At 34.4% G+C, this 21,647-nt stretch overlaps 2 protein-coding genes across 2 annotated transcripts; one reads left to right on the forward strand and one right to left on the reverse strand.

Annotated features, from left to right (window-relative positions):
- Positions 1-1,662: 1,662 nt before the first annotated feature.
- Positions 1,663-8,077, forward strand: LOC107832559 (prolycopene isomerase, chloroplastic-like). Its single transcript, NM_001326281.1, is given in 13 exon segments — positions 1,663-2,224; positions 3,773-3,979; positions 4,076-4,175; positions 5,012-5,094; positions 5,182-5,238; positions 5,311-5,463; positions 6,297-6,375; positions 6,514-6,662; positions 6,742-6,876; positions 6,984-7,097; positions 7,249-7,359; positions 7,459-7,567; positions 7,902-8,077. Coding segments are annotated over 13 exon segments (1,842 nt in total). The 5' UTR covers positions 1,663-1,753; the 3' UTR covers positions 7,976-8,077.
- Positions 8,078-9,100: 1,023 nt separating this feature from the next.
- On the reverse strand, positions 9,101-15,495 carry LOC107832558 (calcium-dependent protein kinase 20-like). The gene is made up of 7 exons (XM_075247832.1): positions 14,077-15,495; positions 11,822-11,965; positions 11,570-11,722; positions 10,463-10,578; positions 9,942-10,109; positions 9,559-9,783; positions 9,101-9,432 (listed from the first exon to the last, which is right to left on the reverse strand). The coding sequence occupies exons 1-7, from the start codon at positions 14,960-14,962 to the stop codon at positions 9,352-9,354; spliced, it is 1,773 nt and encodes a 590-aa protein (XP_075103933.1). The 5' UTR covers positions 14,963-15,495; the 3' UTR covers positions 9,101-9,351.
- Positions 15,496-21,647: the final 6,152 nt, after the last annotated feature.

A 21,647-nucleotide genomic window follows, 5' to 3' on the forward strand; every position in this document is an offset into this window, starting at 1 on the left:
TATTGTAAAATCCATTATTTCGGAACAATGAAAAGTCCCATTTTTTAAAACAATTGATTTGCTATGGCAGGATTGTTTCCTATTTTTCTTTCCAATTATGCCCTAACTTATTACTCCATAATTCTATTTTACCCTTTACCTTTTTAAAATTTTAACTCCAAATCCCAATCTATAACCTACTTTGTCTTCGTCATTTTTTTCAGAACTTCTGCGGCTTCCAACTCTAACGTAAAAGGTATAGGGTTTGCCTTCTTTTTGTTTCGTTTTTTCTCCTAATGTGATTTTAACTCCAATTCTAATTATTTTAACTCCAATTCCTTATTCCTTTGTTATGGCAATTCTCGTTCCTTTCTTTATAAGATATATTTGGTGATAAATTAGTAAAAAAGGGTTTTCTTAAATTATTTTTATGTATAATTCTTGATAAATTTAATATTTAAACAATTGAGGTTATTTTAGTAAACTTATCAATTACAGTTTAGTGCGATAAAGTCAAACCAAATAACAAAATATTATTTAACAACAGTAAACAGTACAATCAATTCAAATGTTATATTCATAAAACGATACAATACAATATATTATAAAACGATGGCTAACAACCATCCAAACAAGTTGTTAGCAAAGCTTAAGTCCTCGGGTCCTTCAAGCATCCGAAATACGCCGGGATTGAAAATGACACGTGAGTCAACGTCAATAGAAAGGAGGAGAAGACGGATGGCTCTGCAGTAGTAGAACCTGGTGAACCGGGCGTACTATTTTCCAACCTTATAGATATTTTATCCACATAGTGAATAATTCTGGAATTAAATCAAAAAGGCCCTTTTGCTCAGTGATAGAGTACTAAAGAGGTAGCGAGACTGACCACAATTTCAGGAATAGATTGACTTTATTTTATTTTTGTTATGGAAAGTGAAAGTGATTATGTTGATGCGATAAGTTGTTTTTGAAATAAAAATATTTTTTGCCGATTCTAACAAGGTAACCCTTAATGTTATCATTTGTATGTCACATAAAGTCATAAACAATAAAAATTATTATTATATCATCTCAGTTCTAAGTAAATTGAGATTAGTTATATGAATCCTTTCATGTTGCTCGCGTTACATTGATAAATTTAACCGGTATTTGCAGCTACATGAGTATGAACCATTAGGAAAGAAAAGTAATATTATGGGATCATTAAAGCATCATGCTTATAGTTCAGGACCATTTGGGACTTTAACAAACTCCAACCTTTTTACATAATCACAATCCACTCCCCAAGACCCCAACAAGCAGAAACCTAACATAGTAACAAATAACTAACCATTAACCAAATTGGCCAGCAAGCACCTAAACATTTCAATAAAACTTGTCCAGCAAAAAATACCATATTGTCTCATCTCCACTGGGAATCACAAAAGTAGAATCATGCCAATCCACTTCTCTTTCGTTTTCAAGCACTACAGACAAGTGAAGAACCCTCCACTTTGCTCATACCCACCTCATCAAAATCCACCTAAATACTTCTCTCACTTTGCTAATACACTTTATTCAGCTAGCCTTTTGAGTACCCTGAGGTCCAAGAATTGTCAAGATTCAATTTTTATAGTTGTTGGTGCCTGTAATCTTGGATTTTGAACATTTTTTAAGAAAATATTTTTTCAAGATTTTGTAATATTCAGTGCTTTTGCAGTTACAGTGGTGAAGAATTGAAGGCAAAAAGTTCAAGTCTTTGTTGGTTAAAGCCCAAATTTTGAGAAATACAAAAATGGGTACCTTGAATTTTATGTTTCCCAATTCACTTCTTGATGGTAACTGCAAGATTGTAGCCTTGGGTGGTAGCAAACTCAGAAACAGTAAAAAGATAAGTTCTTGTTTTGACCCTTTGAGAATTGGGAATTGTACTGATGTCCAGCAGCTTCATGGCTTGAATTTGGGGCTGAATAAGACTAAGGGAAGGAAATGGGGTATTGTTTCACAGTTGAAAGCAGTTGTAGATAAAGGAGTGGAGAGCTATGGAAGTAGTGATGTAGAAATAGATGAGAGTTGCTGCTATGATGCCATTGTAATAGGGTCAGGAATAGGCGGATTAGTGGCAGCAACACAGCTAGCAGTTAAGGGAGCTAAGGTTTTAGTTTTGGAGAAGTATGTTATTCCTGGTGGAAGCTCTGGGTTTTACCAGAGGGATGGTTATACTTTTGATGTTGGTTCATCAGTCATGTTTGGATTCAGTGATAAGGTTAGTTTGTCTGTATACTTTCTTTCTGTTTGGATTCAGTCATAGTCCTTCATACTGAATAGTACCTCTATATTTCTCATGTTGTCATCTGCTGTTTGATTCTTGAAATCAGTTTTTCTTGGGTGCCTTAGCTATATACACAAGTACTCTTCTAACTATTCCTCTTTTGGATGATATGGGACTACACCTGAAATATTATCTGCTGGTTTAGAAGAAAATATTGCAAACTTTTCTAGTTGTAAATCCGTTTGAATGACGCACTAGTCTAGGAGAAATATCTGATACTTAAGGACGGATCAGTTATAAGTTTCCTTGCATTTTCCCAAATTTAGGTCCTCCTAGAATTTGGTTGATAACAACTGTTAAACTATGATACAAGGTCTTCTTCCCATATGGTTTCCTGCCCCCAGCCTTCTTTTGTGATGACATTGCAAAAACAAGAGAATAGATTTTGACAATTCGCAGATACAATGCTTTATGCCTCGTGCTTTTATATATGCCATGCTATAGAGTAACAAAATTCTGAAGAATAGCACTGTAGAAAACCTATTTACCCATGTGCATATACTCTTTAACATTTTGGGTCAAGTTGGTGCATACATGTCAAATGTCCCAAGCTTGCTGTATATGTAACTAATTAACAGACTGACAAGAGACTTCAAGTAATTGTCTGCAGTTGGTTGGTTAATTTAACAAAGCTGGTGATGTCCCCAAATATCATATTTTCTCCTATGTGGTTAGTCCTTCCAGTATTTGATGTATGTGTAGTGCATATAATGTTCTTATTCCGATCTATCTCTTCAAACTTCAGTCCCAAGAATAGTTGTTTCATTGCATCAGTTCACATGTTGCTGTTGTCATCACTTGTTATCTTACCATAGTCCTTATCTGGCAATTATATTTCAGTTCTTACTTTTCATGGTACCATCAACAAGCACACGATACCCATAGGTGGAACGTCTATCAAAAGGTGCACGTACCAAGTCTGCACTAGTATAGCTAACAATGTGTTCATGTTTTGTATGACCATACTATGGAGTAGTTCATTTCCTGGAAGACGTGTACAAGAATGAAAATAATAACATCCTATTGAATATCACATGGGAATTCGTAAACCAACGTACAATGTTCACAACAAAGCATTGTTAGGTTGGGTTGTAGTGAGGTAATTCCACCTTGCCGACCATCTATCTACATTAATCTGGATCTATGAGGGGCTTTTCTACCCCAGCTGGAGCTCTAAATTTAGATTTAATAAGTGCGAGTGGTCAAATATTTCCATCCCTGTTTCCTCGAGTATGTCTGATGCATGTTTTATGCTCTAGATTGGGTCATGTTGATGCCTCGGAAGTATCTCAATCTTTTCCGAGCTTCTTGGTCTGAAAATGCTGGAAGAGACTCTGTTTCAATTGAAGAATGTCATCCCAATAACTACCTATGATAACTCTGTCATTAACATAATTTGTACTGGCAGTGGTGTATACTTTGTTCTGTTGTATGTGGTCTGCAGTGCTTGCATGTGATTGGATGTTTCACATCTTTTGACAGGGAAACCTCAATTTGATAACTCAAGCATTGGCAGCAGTAGGATGTAAATTAGAAGTTATACCTGACCCAACAACTGTGCATTTCCACCTACCCAATGACCTTTCTGTCCGTGTACACCGAGAATATGATGACTTCATTCAAGAGCTTGTGAGTAAATTTCCACATGAAAAAGAAGGGATTATCAAATTCTACAGTGAATGCTGGAAGGTTTGTGGTCATTAACATTAAGGTGACTGCAGCTTGCTTTAAATTTTGGACTTCCTGATTTAGACTCAAAATCATTTGTTGAATATGGATGCACAGATCTTTAGTTCTCTGAATTCTTTGGAACTGAAGTCTTTGGAGGAACCCATCTACCTTTTTGGCCAGTTTTTTAAGAAGCCCCTCGAATGCTTGACTCTCGGTAATTTCTTTTCTCTTTTCCTTTTAACTTCAAATGTTATATTTCTTTAGCTGTGCCTTCAGTCCTAGTGCTAGAAATGGGTAAAAGAGGCAGTCTAGTGCACTAAGCTCCCGCAATGCTAGAAATGGATGCAGAGAGTTGTTTCAAATTGACTTTGTTTCATGTCCTTTTATTGGTATACAAATTTAAATTAATAGCAGGACAAGTCCAGAGAGATGCTGTATCTCGCACGATAACTGTAGTTGCATAATTAAACATATGTTCAAGTGATAGTGTTGAAAAAGCTTGTAGAACTCAGTAGTTGCCAAAATTTAATACAGTTCTGAATACAGATTACTCTGATTTTTTACTCTGACCTTTTTCTCAATAATCAAGAAATTCATGACCAAAGATTGTAACATTTCCCATCTTAGGTGGCTTTTGTCATTTTCGCTGATCAAACACAGACTTCGTTCCACTGTATAACGCCAATTAACTTGGTATCCTTTTGCATAAAGATAATGAGATCTTATGCTATCAAATCACCCTTCTTGTGTTTAACAGTTCTGATTTACATGCTTTAAATTTTTGTAGTGCATTTACTTAAATTTGCAGTCCGACTGATGGCTCATAAATCATGGAAAATTCCTTCATAGATGTGTTAATACCCAAAAGCGTTCTACTTATGATAGGTTCTTCCTGTCATTATTGGCATTTGCCAATATCCATCTTGCGGACTAATTTAAGAATAACTCTCCAATTATAGGGTCATTTTTTCATGCTGACATTTGTGCAGCACAGAATGATTGAATATCCTTCTATTGAATCTTAATTTATGCCAATGTTATTCATCACAGCCTACTATTTGCCCCAGAATGCTGGTGACATTGCTCGGAAGTATATAAAAGATCCCGGGTTGCTGGCCTTCATAGATGCAGAGGTGAGGCAAATAATCTGTACAACTTACTAAAAGTTTTGATGATTTCTTTACCTTTTGAAGAATTCAACTATATTTTCTCTTTTGCAGTGTTTTATTGTGAGCACAGTTAATGCATTACAAACACCAATGATCAATGCAAGCATGGTAATTCTGCATTTAACCTTAGGCCTTCTTGTGTTTATTGATATCCATTTTCTCATGAGTTGCTTTCTGCAGGTTCTATGTGACAGACATTTTGGAGGAATCAACTATCCCGTGGGTGGAGTTGGCGAGATTGCCAAATCTTTAGCAAAAGGCTTGGTTAATCAGGGAAGTCAGATACTTTATAGGGCAAATGTCACAAGTATCATTTTGGACAACGGCAAAGCTGTGAGTCTTGGTCCTATAACCATTGTGAAATTATTGTTAAGAGTGTTTATTCCTATTGTGATATGCAAAACTGTTGTTCTGGTGTTCGTATTGGACATGTCTTTGCCGACACTCTGTTAGACATACAGTAACACATGTCACACACACTTTTAACTATCGTCAAATCGTCTTTCCACTGTTTGACCATCAAAAACACTTATGAAATTATTGTTAAGAGTGATTATTCCTATTGTGATATGCAAAACTGTTGTTCTGGTGTTCGTATTGGACATGTCTTTGCCGACACTCTGTTAGACATACAGTAACACATGTCACACACACTTTTAACTATCGTCAAATCGTCTTTCCACTGTTTGACCATCAAAAACACTTGTCCTATATAGGTCCTCGGTATGCCTAACTGCATCTAGACGAGCCGTTTTAAGATTTAAGGTAATATTAGCATGTTAGGATGTTAAAATATTTTTAAAATTGGGTAGTAGTATATAGTAAAAGATGAAAAGTGTGACGACAACGAAGGAAGAGGGAAGACCAAACATCTGTATGTTAAAATGTTATACGTTTCTATACTTGATTGTAACTGATATATATTGTGATATTTTACTTATCATTTGGGTAGGTCCTACATCCCCTTTAGTTGGATGTCAGTTACGCCCCTGAAATTATTATACAGAAAGTGTCTACGTATTTATACATACATGACCAAATTACGTAACAATATAATGAAATTGTATTTTTCAATGTCCTAATCATGTCTTGTTTCGCATTTGTCAATGTTGTGTTCGCCAGTGTGCATGCCAGGCCATTTTCTCAAACTCTTCTTTTTCTTTTAGGTGGGAGTGAAGCTTTCCAATGGAAGGAAGTTTTACGCTAAAACCATAGTATCAAATGCCACCAGATGGGATACTTTTGGTTAGTTTTCCAGGAAGCCAGCATAATTCATGTGTTTTCTTAAGATTCTTTTGTCTTAGAGCCAGTACTGCGGTTTTCTTGCACACATTTGATTCTCTTCAAATCTTGTCTTCTCATGTCAAGTGTCGTACATTGTAGGAAAGCTTTTAAAAGCCGAGAATCTGCCAAAAGAAGAAGAAGCTTTCCAGAAAGCTTATGTAAAAGCACCTTCCTTTCTTTCTATTCACTTGGGCGTTAAAGCAGATGTTCTTCCGCCAGACACTGATTGCCACCATTTTACCCTTGAGGTACTATTGGCACTTCAATGGGTTTGTTGTTTATTTTTTCCTGTTTAAAGCTCACATTCACAATCCCTTGATTTTACAGGATAATTGGACAAATTTGGAGAAACCATATGGAAGTATATTCTTGAGCATTCCTACAGTTCTTGATTCATCATTGGCCCCAGAAGGACACCATATTCTTCACATTTTTACAACGTCAAGCATAGAAGATTGGGAGGTAAAATTACTATATGCCTTCAGTGTCGAAAGTAACCTCTTGTGTATCTTTGTCATCGTTTTTTTTTAAAAAATGGAAATTGAAGTTGAGGTGTTTTTACTTACTAGGGACTCTCTCTGAAAGACTATGAAGCAAAGAAAGAGCTTGTTGCTGAAAGAATTATAAGCAGACTTGAAAAGACACTCTTCCCAGGGCTCAAGTCATCTATCGTCTTTAAAGAGGTACAAGTCATGATTTTATGAACTGAATAGTTGGTCATAGTGAACAATAATTAGCTTTCTTCAGTACCAAATCGACACGCATCTTATGCTTGCTAAAATAGTTCGTGCCTTGGGGCTTCATCCATTTATAATAATGATTGGACTCTTGTAGGTGGGAACACCAAAGACACATAGACGATACCTTGCTCGTGATAGTGGTACCTATGGACCAATGCCACGCGGAACTCCAAAGGGATTACTTGGAATGCCTTTCAATACCACTGTAAGTTAATTATTCCTTCTGTATCTAGTTGCTTCACTGCTCTACTGGTAAATAGAAGCGCACAGAATAAACTGTTCCGTATGGTTTCTGAGCTTACAGGCTATAGATGGTCTATATTGTGTTGGCGATAGTTGCTTTCCTGGACAAGGTGTTATAGCTGTTGCCTTTTCAGGAGTAATGTGTGCTCACCGAGTTGCTGCTGACTTAGGTAAACATGGTTTGACAAGATATTCAATTTTCAGAACTTGAAAGTCCTGATTGCATTTGTCGCGATATTTTTATTACACATATCACTAGCTCTACTATAATTTGCTCTGTGGCCTTCAAAAGGTTCCCGCTAGGGAGGTATCGACTTAATATATGCCAATCGGCAATAAGTGGTCTTATTACTTTGTTTATTGATGAAAAGTTTTATTTGACATCCAATAATCTAATACAATATGCTCAACAATATGGAATTTATGTACCTTATGTTTAGTTTATATCCATATCACCATAAAGTAACTGTGTCTGATTTTGATATCCTCTTTTTTCTGTCACAGGATTTGAGAAAAAATCAGAGGTGCTGGACAGTGGTCTTCTTAGACTACTCGGTTGGTTAAGGACACTAGCATAATATCTACTCGTTAAGCTAAAAATAAACATACGACAAACTTCTCAAAAAAAAAAATCATATGACAATACTTTGGCAGTCAAGTGATTGGCTTCTGCCAGAAACATCTAATATAAGGCACAGGTTTATTTTGTTGGGCAATGCATTGGTTAGTGCCAAATTTTTTACTTCAATGGGTTATTACCTCTTATCTTCTTATGTAAATGAGCCGGAAATGAGATCCAATTCAGGTCATAAGATACTAAAAGCTGTTTTGATTTTGCAAATCTATTCAATGTCTATTGTGGATCATTTGCTATAACATTCTGGTAACAATCAGATCCATAGTTATAGAACAAAAGAAAATTTCCAGGTATATGTTGTATATCACATTGATGCAAACGTTATTCTTCTATGAGAATCAATTATGAAATGTAGCTAAACTACTCAACTACTGAGGTACTAAATAGCAATAAGAATACACCCTTCAGTCCACTTGGCATCTGTTCTGGTACATTATCAAAAGGTTAATCTTCCAAAAGGAACATTAAATCACCATGACTGCAAGTTACCTAGCAATCAAGTCTAAATCTCAAGAAGATCCCTAGAATGAGGTACTCACAAGAAATAGTATTGAATGCACATTATATGTGTGTTTTTAGCTACCTAGTAGGAAAATTGAAATTAAAACAGGGTATGTTATTTCTGACTTATATATGTACAGTTCAGAACCTAATCCAACTAATCAGAATCTTTAAAAAAAGAACAGCTACTACACATCATCAGACCAATTTTAGCTGGCAACAAAAGTTAAACTCCACAGAAACGAATAATTCATACTACTAAACGAAAGAAAGCTAAGTTATTGCCCCAAAATCATCTAGGTGGGTAAAAGAGGGACCTATAAATGGCTGCATGTAGAGGAAAGAAAATCCTTGTGAGCAAGTAGCAGTACCACAACTTCTGTTGAAGATACATATTGAACCAAAGTAGCCGGGCTTGAGGTATAAAGTTCTGTCTGAACTGTTTCTGCTCAATCCACACTAAGAAGGTGATCAACTGGATGAGCAAGCATAAATCTAAGTGGGCTGATTTTATGAATATTGATTCTTTCCACAGAAAGAAACAAAAAATATAAGATACAAAATGGAGAGCTAAGAAGGATCATAAAAGTTCGCTTTCATCTCTGATGCCTGACTAATCTTTACAGCATAATGCAATCCATGTTTTTGTTTCACATACTCCTGTGGATGTAATACCAATGCCTGACTAATCTTTACAGCATAATGCAATCGAAGTTTCTTGTTTCACATACCTACGTGGATGATATACACAAGCAGTTTATGTGTAATCAGTGACATCAAGCTTACCAGGCTTTAAGGCCTATGGTATACCAATGCTTACACTCTTTTGCTTCTCTTCTCACCAAAGCCAGTGTCTTGCATCATTGCTACAAATTCACTGTAATCGATGTATCCGTCCTGGAAAAGAAAATAGGTACATGAATGTTATGATCTTATATATGCTTTTATGTTTGACAATGCACATTTACATATCTGCAAGATATTAGAAAAAGGAACACTGAAGATAAGAATAATAGGGTTTACATTATCTTGATCAACTTCACGCATAAGCTCTTCAATGGGGATATCGCTCAAACCAAACTTATCACAAGCCTTTTGGAGCTCATCCTGTGTGATATATCCACTACCATCTTCATCAAAATATGAAAAAGCAGCATACATGTGATCTTCCTTCTGAATTTTGTTTAAATGGAGCATAGCAGCTATAAACTCGCCATAGTCAATGGTACCACTATTATCAATATCCGCCTGAATTATCCAAACACAGAAAGGTTGTTTAGTAAGGATCTTTTCTGACAGTTTATTTTTAAGAAGATCTGATATACCAACATGATTTGCAATGCTATTTAAAGCTGTCTATGATGTACATAAGCATGCTCTGGAACATAATAAAAAGTATCACTTACCGCTTGCATTAAGCTAACTATTTCTGAATCCATCAGATCGGCACCCACTCTTTCCAAACCCTTTTTCAGTTCTTCTAGCGTAATATTTCCACTGTTATCGGTGTCTATCATTTTGAACATTTCCTTCAGTCCTGCGATTTCCTCTTCAGACAGACTTTCAGCAATTACCTAAAAAGCAAATAGAGATTGCTCAAGTGTAACAACTAAAAACCAGTATTACTTGATACAGTAATATGTTTCAATGTCCTTTTCCTGTTCCTCATTTAAAAATTAGTGAGAAATGTGTATAAGCATGGAACAGCTATATATATATATATATATATATATATATATATATAGCTGGCATTTTCTTTCCAAATACAAGCCAATTAGGAAGAAAATGGAAAGGTTACTAATTAGATTAGCCATGACATTTTCTTTCTTGAAAGGATTGTCGCCCTTGTCTTTCTGCATAAATGCAATGAATGCCATTACTCAGGTAAATTCAGCGATGATAGGTCTGAACAATTAGAATAACTTACTCTGACTGCTATCTTCTTTAATTTGTTCATTGCAGAAAACTGATTGAGACGACTTAGGACAGCACAATCAAGAGGCTTATCTGGAGCAACCCCACCAACACGGACCCATGGATGACCTGACATAGATAATACATATATGTCATTCATGTAAAATAGCATTTTAGTGTGCTCCTTGAGCGTACAAGCAGAAGTTGATGCCCTTTCTTTTAAAAGAGAAGCTTAGTTGTACCAATATACAACTGCTTCTTCCATCACCAACCCACCCCCCCCCCCCCAACCACCACCACCACCACACACACACACACACACACAATATATTGGTCTCTGTTAATCTCACTCAAAGAAGCTCATATAGAAGATCTGAAATCATCTTCATACTGTAACCCTTTTTAACATATAATAAAAGGTCAAAAAAACAAAGCAAGAAGCTATTACTCCTGGAACATAGGTCCTCTGATTACACGTCTCAAGTCTCAACGAGCCAACAATTTGGCCAAACTCCAAATCTATAAACTCTAAGCTGCACAAAACCTGAGTTTGAGATATACCACTGGTTTAATTCTTTTTTTTTTTCTTAAAGTTATCTGATTTCAAGAGGTAGAAGAAAATTTTGATGTTTACATATCCTCCAATGCACATATTGCACATGAGCGGATGTGTATCCAGAAAGAAAATGCAAGAACTTAAATATATCTGGTTCCTTAATATAGCAGATGCTGCAATCAGGAAAAGCTATTGTCGGTGCTGAGTGCTACCAGTTCCAAGAACTAAATTTATTGGGCATTTCCAGTTACTTTCATCAAAACTAAGTGATCTTCCATTTTCTTTAAATAACATTGGAAATAATAGTAAAACAAAGACTTTTCAACAACAGATAAGAATATATTTCCAGCAAAAGTACAGAAGAATTTTTAAGTAGGTTATATAATAAGAATAACTTTAGAAGCATATCGAGACAGTTGATAATCTATCTTAGCAAGCAATTGATCCAGAGGACAAGGCCATATGATGCAGAGAAGAAAGGATGAGAAGCATCATTATATACTGAAAACATACATAACACTGAGAAGAGCATAAAGGATCAGACTGGTGAATACTGCATCTTACAAAGAACTTCATGGGCTGTCAACCGCTTTTTGGGATCTCTCAGAAGCATTTTTCTGACTAGATCTTTTGCACTTTCTGATATAGTAGGCCAAGGTTCTGACACAAAGTCGAGTTCCCCTTTTAAAACCTGTTCAAATATTCCTTGCTCCGTCTCTGGTGCAAAACATCAAAATTCATAAGCCGCATGGTCTTCATGTTGCTTCAAGGATTATAAAATCAAATTGCAAAGGAGAAAGGTCAAAAAAAACTTACCGTCCCAAAATGGAGGAACACCACTAAGTAGTATATAAATAATGACTCCTGCACTCCAAATATCACACTCTTGACCATAATGCTTCCGCAACACTTCTGGTGCCACATAGTAAGGACTTCCAACGACATCACCAAAGGTTTCACCTGAGTGCACCATATTTGTATTCTTGATTAGGTGAAGGAATACAGCTCATAAAACAGCTAGAGGAAACCAGAAGAACAGCAACTGATTCTTATAATTTCATTTTATCTGTAATAACTAAAGTAAAACCAAAAGATAAGATTAAAATGAAAGTAATAATAGTAGCCTATTATATGAACAGTAAACACTCTGCCTTAATAAGCTTAATGTGAAAATAGGTATGAAAATAGCAGGTCATATTATTGTGTGGCTTCTGCTCTAAGAAAAGGCAATGTCAAGCAGACACCCTACAATTCTTAAGTTACGAAACAAGATAGAACAGCCCAAACTAACATACCGAAAATCAAGCAAGTAAATGCTAACAAAGAGCAATACCATTTTCTCCATTTTAGACTTTTTCACTACTTTCAAGGATGTCTTTATAAGTACATTCATGCTCTTTGCTACTATTAAATCAGGATTAGACTATTTGAAACTTAAAAGAATCATTAAGAACAGTGTATAGAACATGTTTAATGTTTATGTTATGGTGGAAAGTCTAGAAAATCATTAACAATATTGTTTAAGTATAATGATTCTTTTTAGAATATTTCTAATGAGTATTTCATAATAATTAATAATCCCAAGAATTAGAGAATTTTCCTCATATCGTGGAGCTCAAAACTCCTAAGATAGGAACTTTCAATATGTTGTTAATAACCAACTTCAAAAAGAGTTTTTTGCTCTCTTCTTTTCTTTTTTCGCATGGTATTAGAGTCTTTACAATTTTGGTAGAGACTTAAGTAGTATCTGCCTACAACAACTACACCTCAATCTCAAAACTCAAATTGCGGAGTGCCTTCCTACTAATGACCAGAATTATGCCATAAGGTTTTATTTTCTTGTCATAGTTATACTATTATTATCTTTTTGTGATGACGGTTCTGGTGGTACTACTTCTCTTTCTGATAATCCTTCTTGCAGCACCACACCTTTTTCCGATAATCCTTCCTGTAGCACTGTACCACTTTCTAATAATTATTCCAACAACACCATGCCTATTTTCGTTAATATTCTGGTGACACAACTCCTATTCTGACCAGCATTCCACCCATAATCTAGTCATCCTCTCAACAATAACTGTTCTGGATAACTGGACCGTGCCTCTTTTCGGTGGTATCGTGTCTTTAGCCAACGTCATTTGGCATCATCAAACAACTTCTCCAGTGAAACTCTTCAGCCACCAATTCGAACTATATCCTGGAGATTCGAGTCACAATTTGTCTTTCCATTGATTGAGGATAGATGTTTTCTGTGTGCAGTGAGAATTACTTTTTCTGCTGTGCAATTACCAGTTGCTTTCTGGCAAGAAAGATTTTCAGCAACACTTATTGTGACTCAAAGCTCCAATAAGAACCTCTCTTGTACGTTGTTAATAACCAATTTCAATAAAAGTCTTTTCAGAATTCTTTTCCCTTTCACAAGATCCATTGGGGAAGTTACTTTCCCACAATGAACAAAGTATAGAGATTTCTAAGATTGGTTTGTAAATTCTTTCAAAAACAACTCCTGCAGCTATTAGGGACACATGGATGGAACACCTATCAGGTGTGGTAATAAGAGTTTAATATTAGAAAGCCTTAAACCTAAATGTAACCCACTCTTGTGTAATAATTCAATCCCCTTCTGGTGTTACAAAGCAATCATAGGTTCATACATTGGAGAAAGAGCCAAGGCATAAGCAGTACTGGCGGCAGAAAGTTCACTGAACGCAAGAATTTAATAAGAAAACACTTTTTGCCTTGCAGAGTATCTTTAAGCATTTAAATTAGATTATAGACTCTCTAGTGAGTTACAGATAATTGACAGACTTGGGGGGAGTCAGAAGTAACTTGTAAGCAGTGGCGGAGCCAGAATTTTGGTTAAGGGGTGTCAAAATATATAAAAGTAAACATACCAGAAAATTAAGGGGAGTCAATACATAGTATATATACATATAATTTATTTTTTTACCTACCTACACAGTGTATTTTTTCCGCGAAAGGGTGTCAAATGACACCCCTTCCTATAAGGTGGCTCCGCCACTGGTGATATTAATGCCAGTATTTAGGAAATTGTGTTTTCAAGAGAATACCTGGCCTGAAGAACACTGATAACCCGAAGTCAATCGTCTTCAGGGGCGACTCCTCTTGCTGATCGACAAAAAGAAAGTTCTCAGGTTTGAGGTCCCTATGCATAACACCCAAGGAATGGCATGCTTCTACAACACCTACTATCACCCTTGCAAGTTCAGCTGCTTTCTTCTCTGAATAATGCCCCCTCTGTATAATCCTATCGAAAAGCTCTCCACCCACACAAAGCTCCATTACAACATGAACCGCAACAGCATCCTCGTAAGCCCCCACAATTTGTACAACACTAGGTTGTCCTGCCAAGTGATGCATTATCCGAATCTCCCTCCTTACATCCTCCACATCCTCCTCAGTATTCAACCTCCTCTTAGCTATGGACTTACATGCAAATTCCTTCCCACTCGACTTCTCTACACATAAAAATGTCGTCCCAAATTGCCCTTGTCCTAACTTCCTCCCTAAACTATAAATTTCCTTCAAATTACCCGTTTTTCGTCCTAAAACAGATTCAATCTCAAGCCCCAGACTCGATACTCTCTTAACATGACCGGGCTTGTTCTGTTTCACGCCCTCCACGGGCTTATTAGTAACATTATCATTAGCATCTGCATTCTTGTTGTTATTCCTAACCTCCTCTTTAACACTCATTTGTGTATTATCTCCATTTATCATAAGGTGTGGAGGTGGATTACTTTGAATACAAGATTTGTTATAATCAGAACCCTTTGCATCATTTGTATTTGATGAATCAACTGAATTCTCTTTTCTTTTATCCCCTTCATTTGGGAGTGGTAAATTTTCAGATTGATTAGGTTTCCAAACGGCTGCAGTAACAGATTGTAAGAACCCATTGTTAGCCAATTTGGGTCCTACACAATTATTCCCCATCCAAAAATATAAAAAAAATACCAAAACAAATACTGCTAGCTCAAATCAAAATCTCAACTTTTCCCAAATTCCAGTACCATCTAAACATGCCATTGCTGATTCATAAAAATTCAACAGAACCCTTAATGAAGCCCTAATTTTTTTATCCCAAAAATTAAATACTCCACTAAAATCAAAATCAACCGAACTACTCTTATGTTAAATCACTCGACACAAAAAACGTACCAAAAATCTGAATTTTCTGAAAATTTAAGAATTGAACAACAGATGTCTCAAATATCGAAGCTGGCAAATGAAAATGATATCTTAGGGATTTGGAAGAAATTGAGGAGAAATTAAATGAGAGGAAATTGTTGGAAATGGTGAGGAAATAGAAAGATGAAATGGATCGGATGGATAGATTTGGCAATCGGAATAATATTGATGATCAGTTCGTTAATTCTGTTGATGATTGGAGAAGTGTTTTGTCATGCATGAATTAGCATGCAATCACATTTTTCAACCTACCGCCACGTAAAGTTTTTTTATTTTTCCTTTTCACACAATTAAAAATAGAACAGAGAGACAATATAAGGGATCTTTTAGTTCGGAAACAAGTTATTATGCAGTAAGGATTCTTTATGTAGTAATAAATAATATGATTATTATGTGATGATGAACAATGAAAGAATTATTATGAGTTGATATATAATGAAGAAATTATTATTATTATTATTAAACAAGAAGTACTTACTTTAAAATCATTTTTGTCTTTCAATAGTCTAATATATTTTACTTTTTATACCAAATAAAATAATACATAATTCCCACATAACTTATACGAGTTTATTTATAAGAAAATGCAAGTTGAAACTAGACGATGGATAAGTCATTTTGAATCCAAACAAGGTATTGGTTATGGTGAATTTAATGAGAAATATGATGTTAGAGTAAATGCAAACTCGTGACACTATGGTAGGTACGGTCTAATATCCGGTGGCAGAGCCACATGCACTCAAGAATCAAGATCCAAGGGATGTCAACCGACATTCCTTCGTCGAAAAATTACACTGTAAATTTATTTTTTTATATTTTGGGCCCCTAATAAAAATTTTAGCCCCACGACTATTTATATCTATATATTTTGCAACGTGAAGTTAAAAATAATTCTTAGGATGTGAATGCTATCATTTTTAAGATGCAAGCTTCATAATAATATTTAACTCAAAGGTATTAGATACTAAATACATTCAAGCGTTTAATTGTGAATGTAGTAAATAAATTTCTAAAGAGATCACCTAGGAGTGACAAAATGGTTAAAAGAAAACAGTTAGGGAACTTTACATAACTATCACAGTTTAAAAGAAATATAACAAATTCTTAGCATGAAATCCAATATTACAGCCGTGACAGGAAAATATTTATATTTGTAGCACACAGTTCCATTAAAATAAGAATATTAATTATTAATCCCTAATCATAAGCAATTTGAATGGAAAGTCAATAATTCTAAGTACAAATATCATGCCTTTTTTTCTCTCTCTCTTTATCTATTAGCTTTCCTTCTTTTTCTTCATCTTCTTAATTTTGTTTTCTGCCGAAGCCAATATATTTTCTAAATTTGTTCCATTCGTTTTCTTTTTAATTATCTTTCTTAAGTTTTTCTTTCTTTATTTCTTCATTTCTTAACATAAAGATCTTACTTCGATAATAATATACGTTAATATATACAAAACATATATATCAAAAATATACATTGAATTAATACATATAAAATATACATAAAAAATATATCTTAAATTAAGATGACACTTAGACATGTGAAATATACATAAAAAAATATATCTTAAATTTAATTAAGATGACATATAAATATACAAAAAATATATATAAAAAATACATCCTGAATTAAAATGGCACTTGACATATAAAATATATTTGAAATGTACATTAAAAATACAACTTAAAATAAGATGGCACTATACAAATAAATATACAAAAATTATATACATTTTTGAATTAAAGTGATACTTGATATACAAAGTAAAAAAGACGTATAAATCAATACATCTTGAATTTAGGTGGCATTCACATATGCATCAGATTTTCAAAAATGAAATGAAGAAGATGAATGTTGGAAAAGGAGAATGGAGATGGACAAAAAAAGTACTTCCTGTGATTAGTGAGTCAGTTAACTTATTAAATGTTGAGCTTAATTTTAATAATATGCTAATAATGAAAAAAAAAAAGTACTCTTTATGGAATAAACAATAAATGATGCTATTCTTTTAAATAATAGTTAAAAAAGGATCAAGCGTGTAAAAAAACTCAAACAGGTAACCACCCATATTATCCACTAAAATATGGGTCAGATAATGAACTATTTAAAAAGGAAATTTTACCTCCTATAGCAAACCTTTAAACCTTATTTATTATAAATAAATACCTTTTTAAAAATTTATTTTCTATAGCTACCTTTTAGGTTTTATAGCAAATTATGTATTTATAGTCACTTCCTACTGTTAAGCCATTAAATACGCTGTGAAATATTTTTCTGTCTCCTACTTTCTTTTCTCTCTCTCCCAATAACACCGGTATTGTATGCAATTTTGCTAAAGCCACGATCTCTCTCCCAACCCAGTATCTTCCCCACGAATACAACCACCATTATCAACTGATTCATCTTCATTCTCTCTCTCAATTTTCAAAATTGATTGCTCAAAAAAGTTGTTGTAAGTGTTAAACTTGTTAGATTTTCGCTGGCACCTGTATTCTTCTGTATCTCTGTACTATATTTTTAGAAATAATCACCATTGTTATGCTTTTACAGAAAACTCAAAATTTCTTCTCCAATGGCTGATTCAACTCCTTACAAGAGGGTTATCCGAGGTATACCGACCAAAGCACTCAATTTCGAAGGGCTATCTTTCGATTTACAAATCACTCAAGAGGAACATGTATTTGCAGGTTCAGCAGTAAATACAGTTGCGGAAAAGAGAACAAAAATATGCAATGACACATCGAAACAAGCCCAATTTGAGAAATTTCCGAAAGAATCAACACTTCATGATGCGAAAAAGAGAAGAAAACTTATGGATGACGATTCAGGGGTTAAGAGAAAAGAGGTCGATATAGGAATTAGCTCGGAAATACTGAGCGAAAAGGTAATCGTAGATGTATTTATATATATTTTAGTCCTCATACATTGATTATTACCATATACACTATTTTTTTATTCTTTGTATTTTAATGTATTTATATGTATTCAATAGTGCCAACACTGATAAATATTTATTACAGTGACTTTCACAGTTGTATTTAGATGTATTTAGATGTATGTTGTTCTAGCTTTAGTGATATATTCCAACTAAGTGTTCTCATCATCATTCTCAAGCCAACTGTATTCTGTTGTATTTAGAACAACAGTCATTGTCATATCTCTCATTTTTTGTGGTAATTATCAATACATTATATTTGTAAATCATGAATGTGTTATGTATACCAAATATATGTATTCATATGTATTTTCAATCATTTATTTTATCTTTTTAATTTTTGTTGTATGCAGGAAATAAAACTCTTTGTTAAACACCCGCATGTTGTATCACCACATATCAGTTCCTTCACTAACACAAATATAGTCTCCGACCTCAAAGAGAAGCTTACACCAGAGCAGTACAAATTATTTTGTAATACTTATTTTGGAAGTTTCATCGAAATGAAGCACTGCGAGGTTCAACATCAATTGTTCAGGTGCTTCATGGTTCTGCATCTGGAAGAAAGCCATGATGATTCATTTTCAATATATATGAATGGTACAAAATTATGCTTCTCAATCAGGGAGTTTGCGGTAGTCACTGGTCTCAATTGTGTTAGTGACGTTGAAGATTTTCGGTTTAACACAAAGAAGCCTAATAGGATTGTGGATCCATACTTTGGCGATGCAAAGAATGTCAAGAAGAAAGATTTGGTGAAGTGATTTGATGACAAGAATTGGGGTTATGATAACGATGGGGATGGTATTAATATAGCTTTGTTGTATTTCATTCATACTTTCATATTATCCTCTGAGAAGAACTGCTCAACCATTCCAAGACTACATTTTGACTTGGTCGAGAGCGGGAGATATTCTGATTATCCATGGGGTAAGGATGCATTCCAGGCCCTTATCAGATCTATTAGCAAGAAGATGGATTCTTAGAAAAAGTACTACAGGATAGCTGGGATACCTCTTGCTATGCAAGTATGGTTTTATGAGTGCTGTTCAAAGGTTGACCCCAAAATTGCACTCCGAGTTGATAACCGAATGCCCAAAATACTCAATTAAAAATCTACAGTCAACCAGCCAACTTATGCTTACTTGATGAACAACATGTTCAATGATCAAGGAAATCTGATAAGTTACTATTATTTAATTGTATGTTATTTTAGTAAACATATATTTCTGTTAGTAATTTTTTTTTAATTTTTAATCAAATACATTTGCATACATCATTCATCAATGCCCATGTTTTCATAACTAAATCGAATACAAAAGAATACATAATACAATGTTGAAACTAAAAATTATATACAGTTGCATTCATAATACATCTATGTCCCTGTTTTCATAAGCAAGCCGAATACAGTTGAATACATGACACAATATTGAAATTAAAAATTAAATACAGTTGCATACATCATACAACTGTATCACAATTTTTCTGTTTTACTGGAATACATTAGAATATATAATACAACTCACATTGAGTGTGTTCCTGTTTTTAGATGAAATACAACAACATTCAACCTAGCGCTACAAAGCTTGTTGTTATTCAGGTTCCTCCGGATGGTGTTGATGTAGAGAAAAGTCTTATTCCTTCAGACAACAATGATGATGATTCTGATGACTTTCGTCCAACACCGCCTCTTCAACCTAAGAAAAAACTTGATGCAAGCGTTGGTCCATCTTTATCACCGCCCCACAAAAAGCGCAAACATCAGTTAAGTGACCCCTCAACTGCAGATAGTCCAATCCCACATGTGCCTGCAATACCTCAAACAAAGTTTTCTCCTACTGATAAGATTGAATTCAAGGAAACTGTATTGAGTTCTAAGAAGCCGGCAGATTCTAAATCTGATGATTTGTATGCTTTGAGGCAGGATCTAAATTCATTCAAGGATTATGTAAGTATTGTTAAAACATATTAAATTTTACCGTTCATGTATTAACTTTCATATATTTTTCTAACCCATCTATAATTATTTTTGTATTCATTAGGTGATGGGTGAGTTTACTTCTCTACGAACATTGATCAACGAAAATTTCAAAAAGCTCTTTGAAAATGCAAAAGCCAATCAGAATACAGAAATGGTTTACCAAAGGAAAAAATATACTAGGAGACATGATGGTGGTATTCAAATGTCAACCGAGGCCAACTTGCATAATAATTCCAAATGCCAAACACAACATGATATACCTATTGGGGAGAATTCTGAGGTTAACATTTTTTAACCTCTCTAGTATATATGCAAGTCTGTATATGTTTTGTGTAAATATAATCTGAATACACTAATATACATGTGAATACAGTATTATATGTATAACAATACATGTTACATAATACACTTATATACATGTGCATATAGTATCACATGTTTTATGATTTACTAAATACATATTGCAAAACAACATTCATAATTTTTCAGCTTAATCATGTATACAACAACATACATGATTCATAATACAAAATACATCAAAATACATTATTCAGAATACATTATCATTCATTTTATTCAAGTGTACATCAAAATACATTATTCAGAATACATTCCAATACATGGAAATACATTAACAGAATCATCATCTATACGCCTACTATGAAATTGTGAAAAATTCTTTGTTTTTTACTAATCTGACAAAGACATTCTTGTAAAACATGTGCTATATTAATATATTATATTGGGTATTATAAGGTTATGGAAAGGAAGCTGAACATCGACATTCTTGCCGATGAACCCCCACAATCTAATGAGGTAAATCCTGTATGTGGTGACATTTTAGCTGCATCTACTGATGTTAATCCTGTATGTGGTGAAGTAAGAATGGAAGGGCCTACTCCACCGGAGGTGCCGTTTGTTATACCACCTGAAACTGACGAGGATGTATCCAGAGAAATACATGTATCACAATTTGAGTTAGCGGATGAGTACCTTTCAAGTCAAGTTCCAAACACTCGAATTATGATACATCAAGCAACAACAGTTGTTGATTCAACCCCTTTACCCTCTCATAGGACTCGACGTCCAAGTCGATGGTATTCTTCGCCTTACAAGTCAAACTTCGACTCGGCCGGTTAGTAAATACATATACAAAAACTATGTTTTATAAAGTTTTGATATATTTTCTCATGATAACTATAATTAAATGTAGCTACTAATAACGACGATGAACTACAGGTACCTTAGTAAAGTTGACTGCCATATATGATAAGAAATACCCCTTTGAAGATGATTTAATATCGGGGCCACATCATACGTTAGTCATTCAAGAATTTGAGAAATGGGTTCGTGATGGTCTTTTGGCTACACATGATCAAAAGTGAGTTAATTTCATCGATCTACAATGTATGTGTTTTATCAATTATTATGTGAATGTAATATTTTTTTTCAAATCATTGTAGAAAGGATAAAGAAGACCATTACAAGAAACACAAGTCAACACTGC

The sequence above is a fragment of the Nicotiana tabacum genome, chromosome 24, assembly GCF_000715075.1.
Source record: "Nicotiana tabacum cultivar K326 chromosome 24, ASM71507v2, whole genome shotgun sequence".
Lineage (NCBI taxonomy): Eukaryota > Viridiplantae > Streptophyta > Magnoliopsida > Solanales > Solanaceae > Nicotiana > Nicotiana tabacum.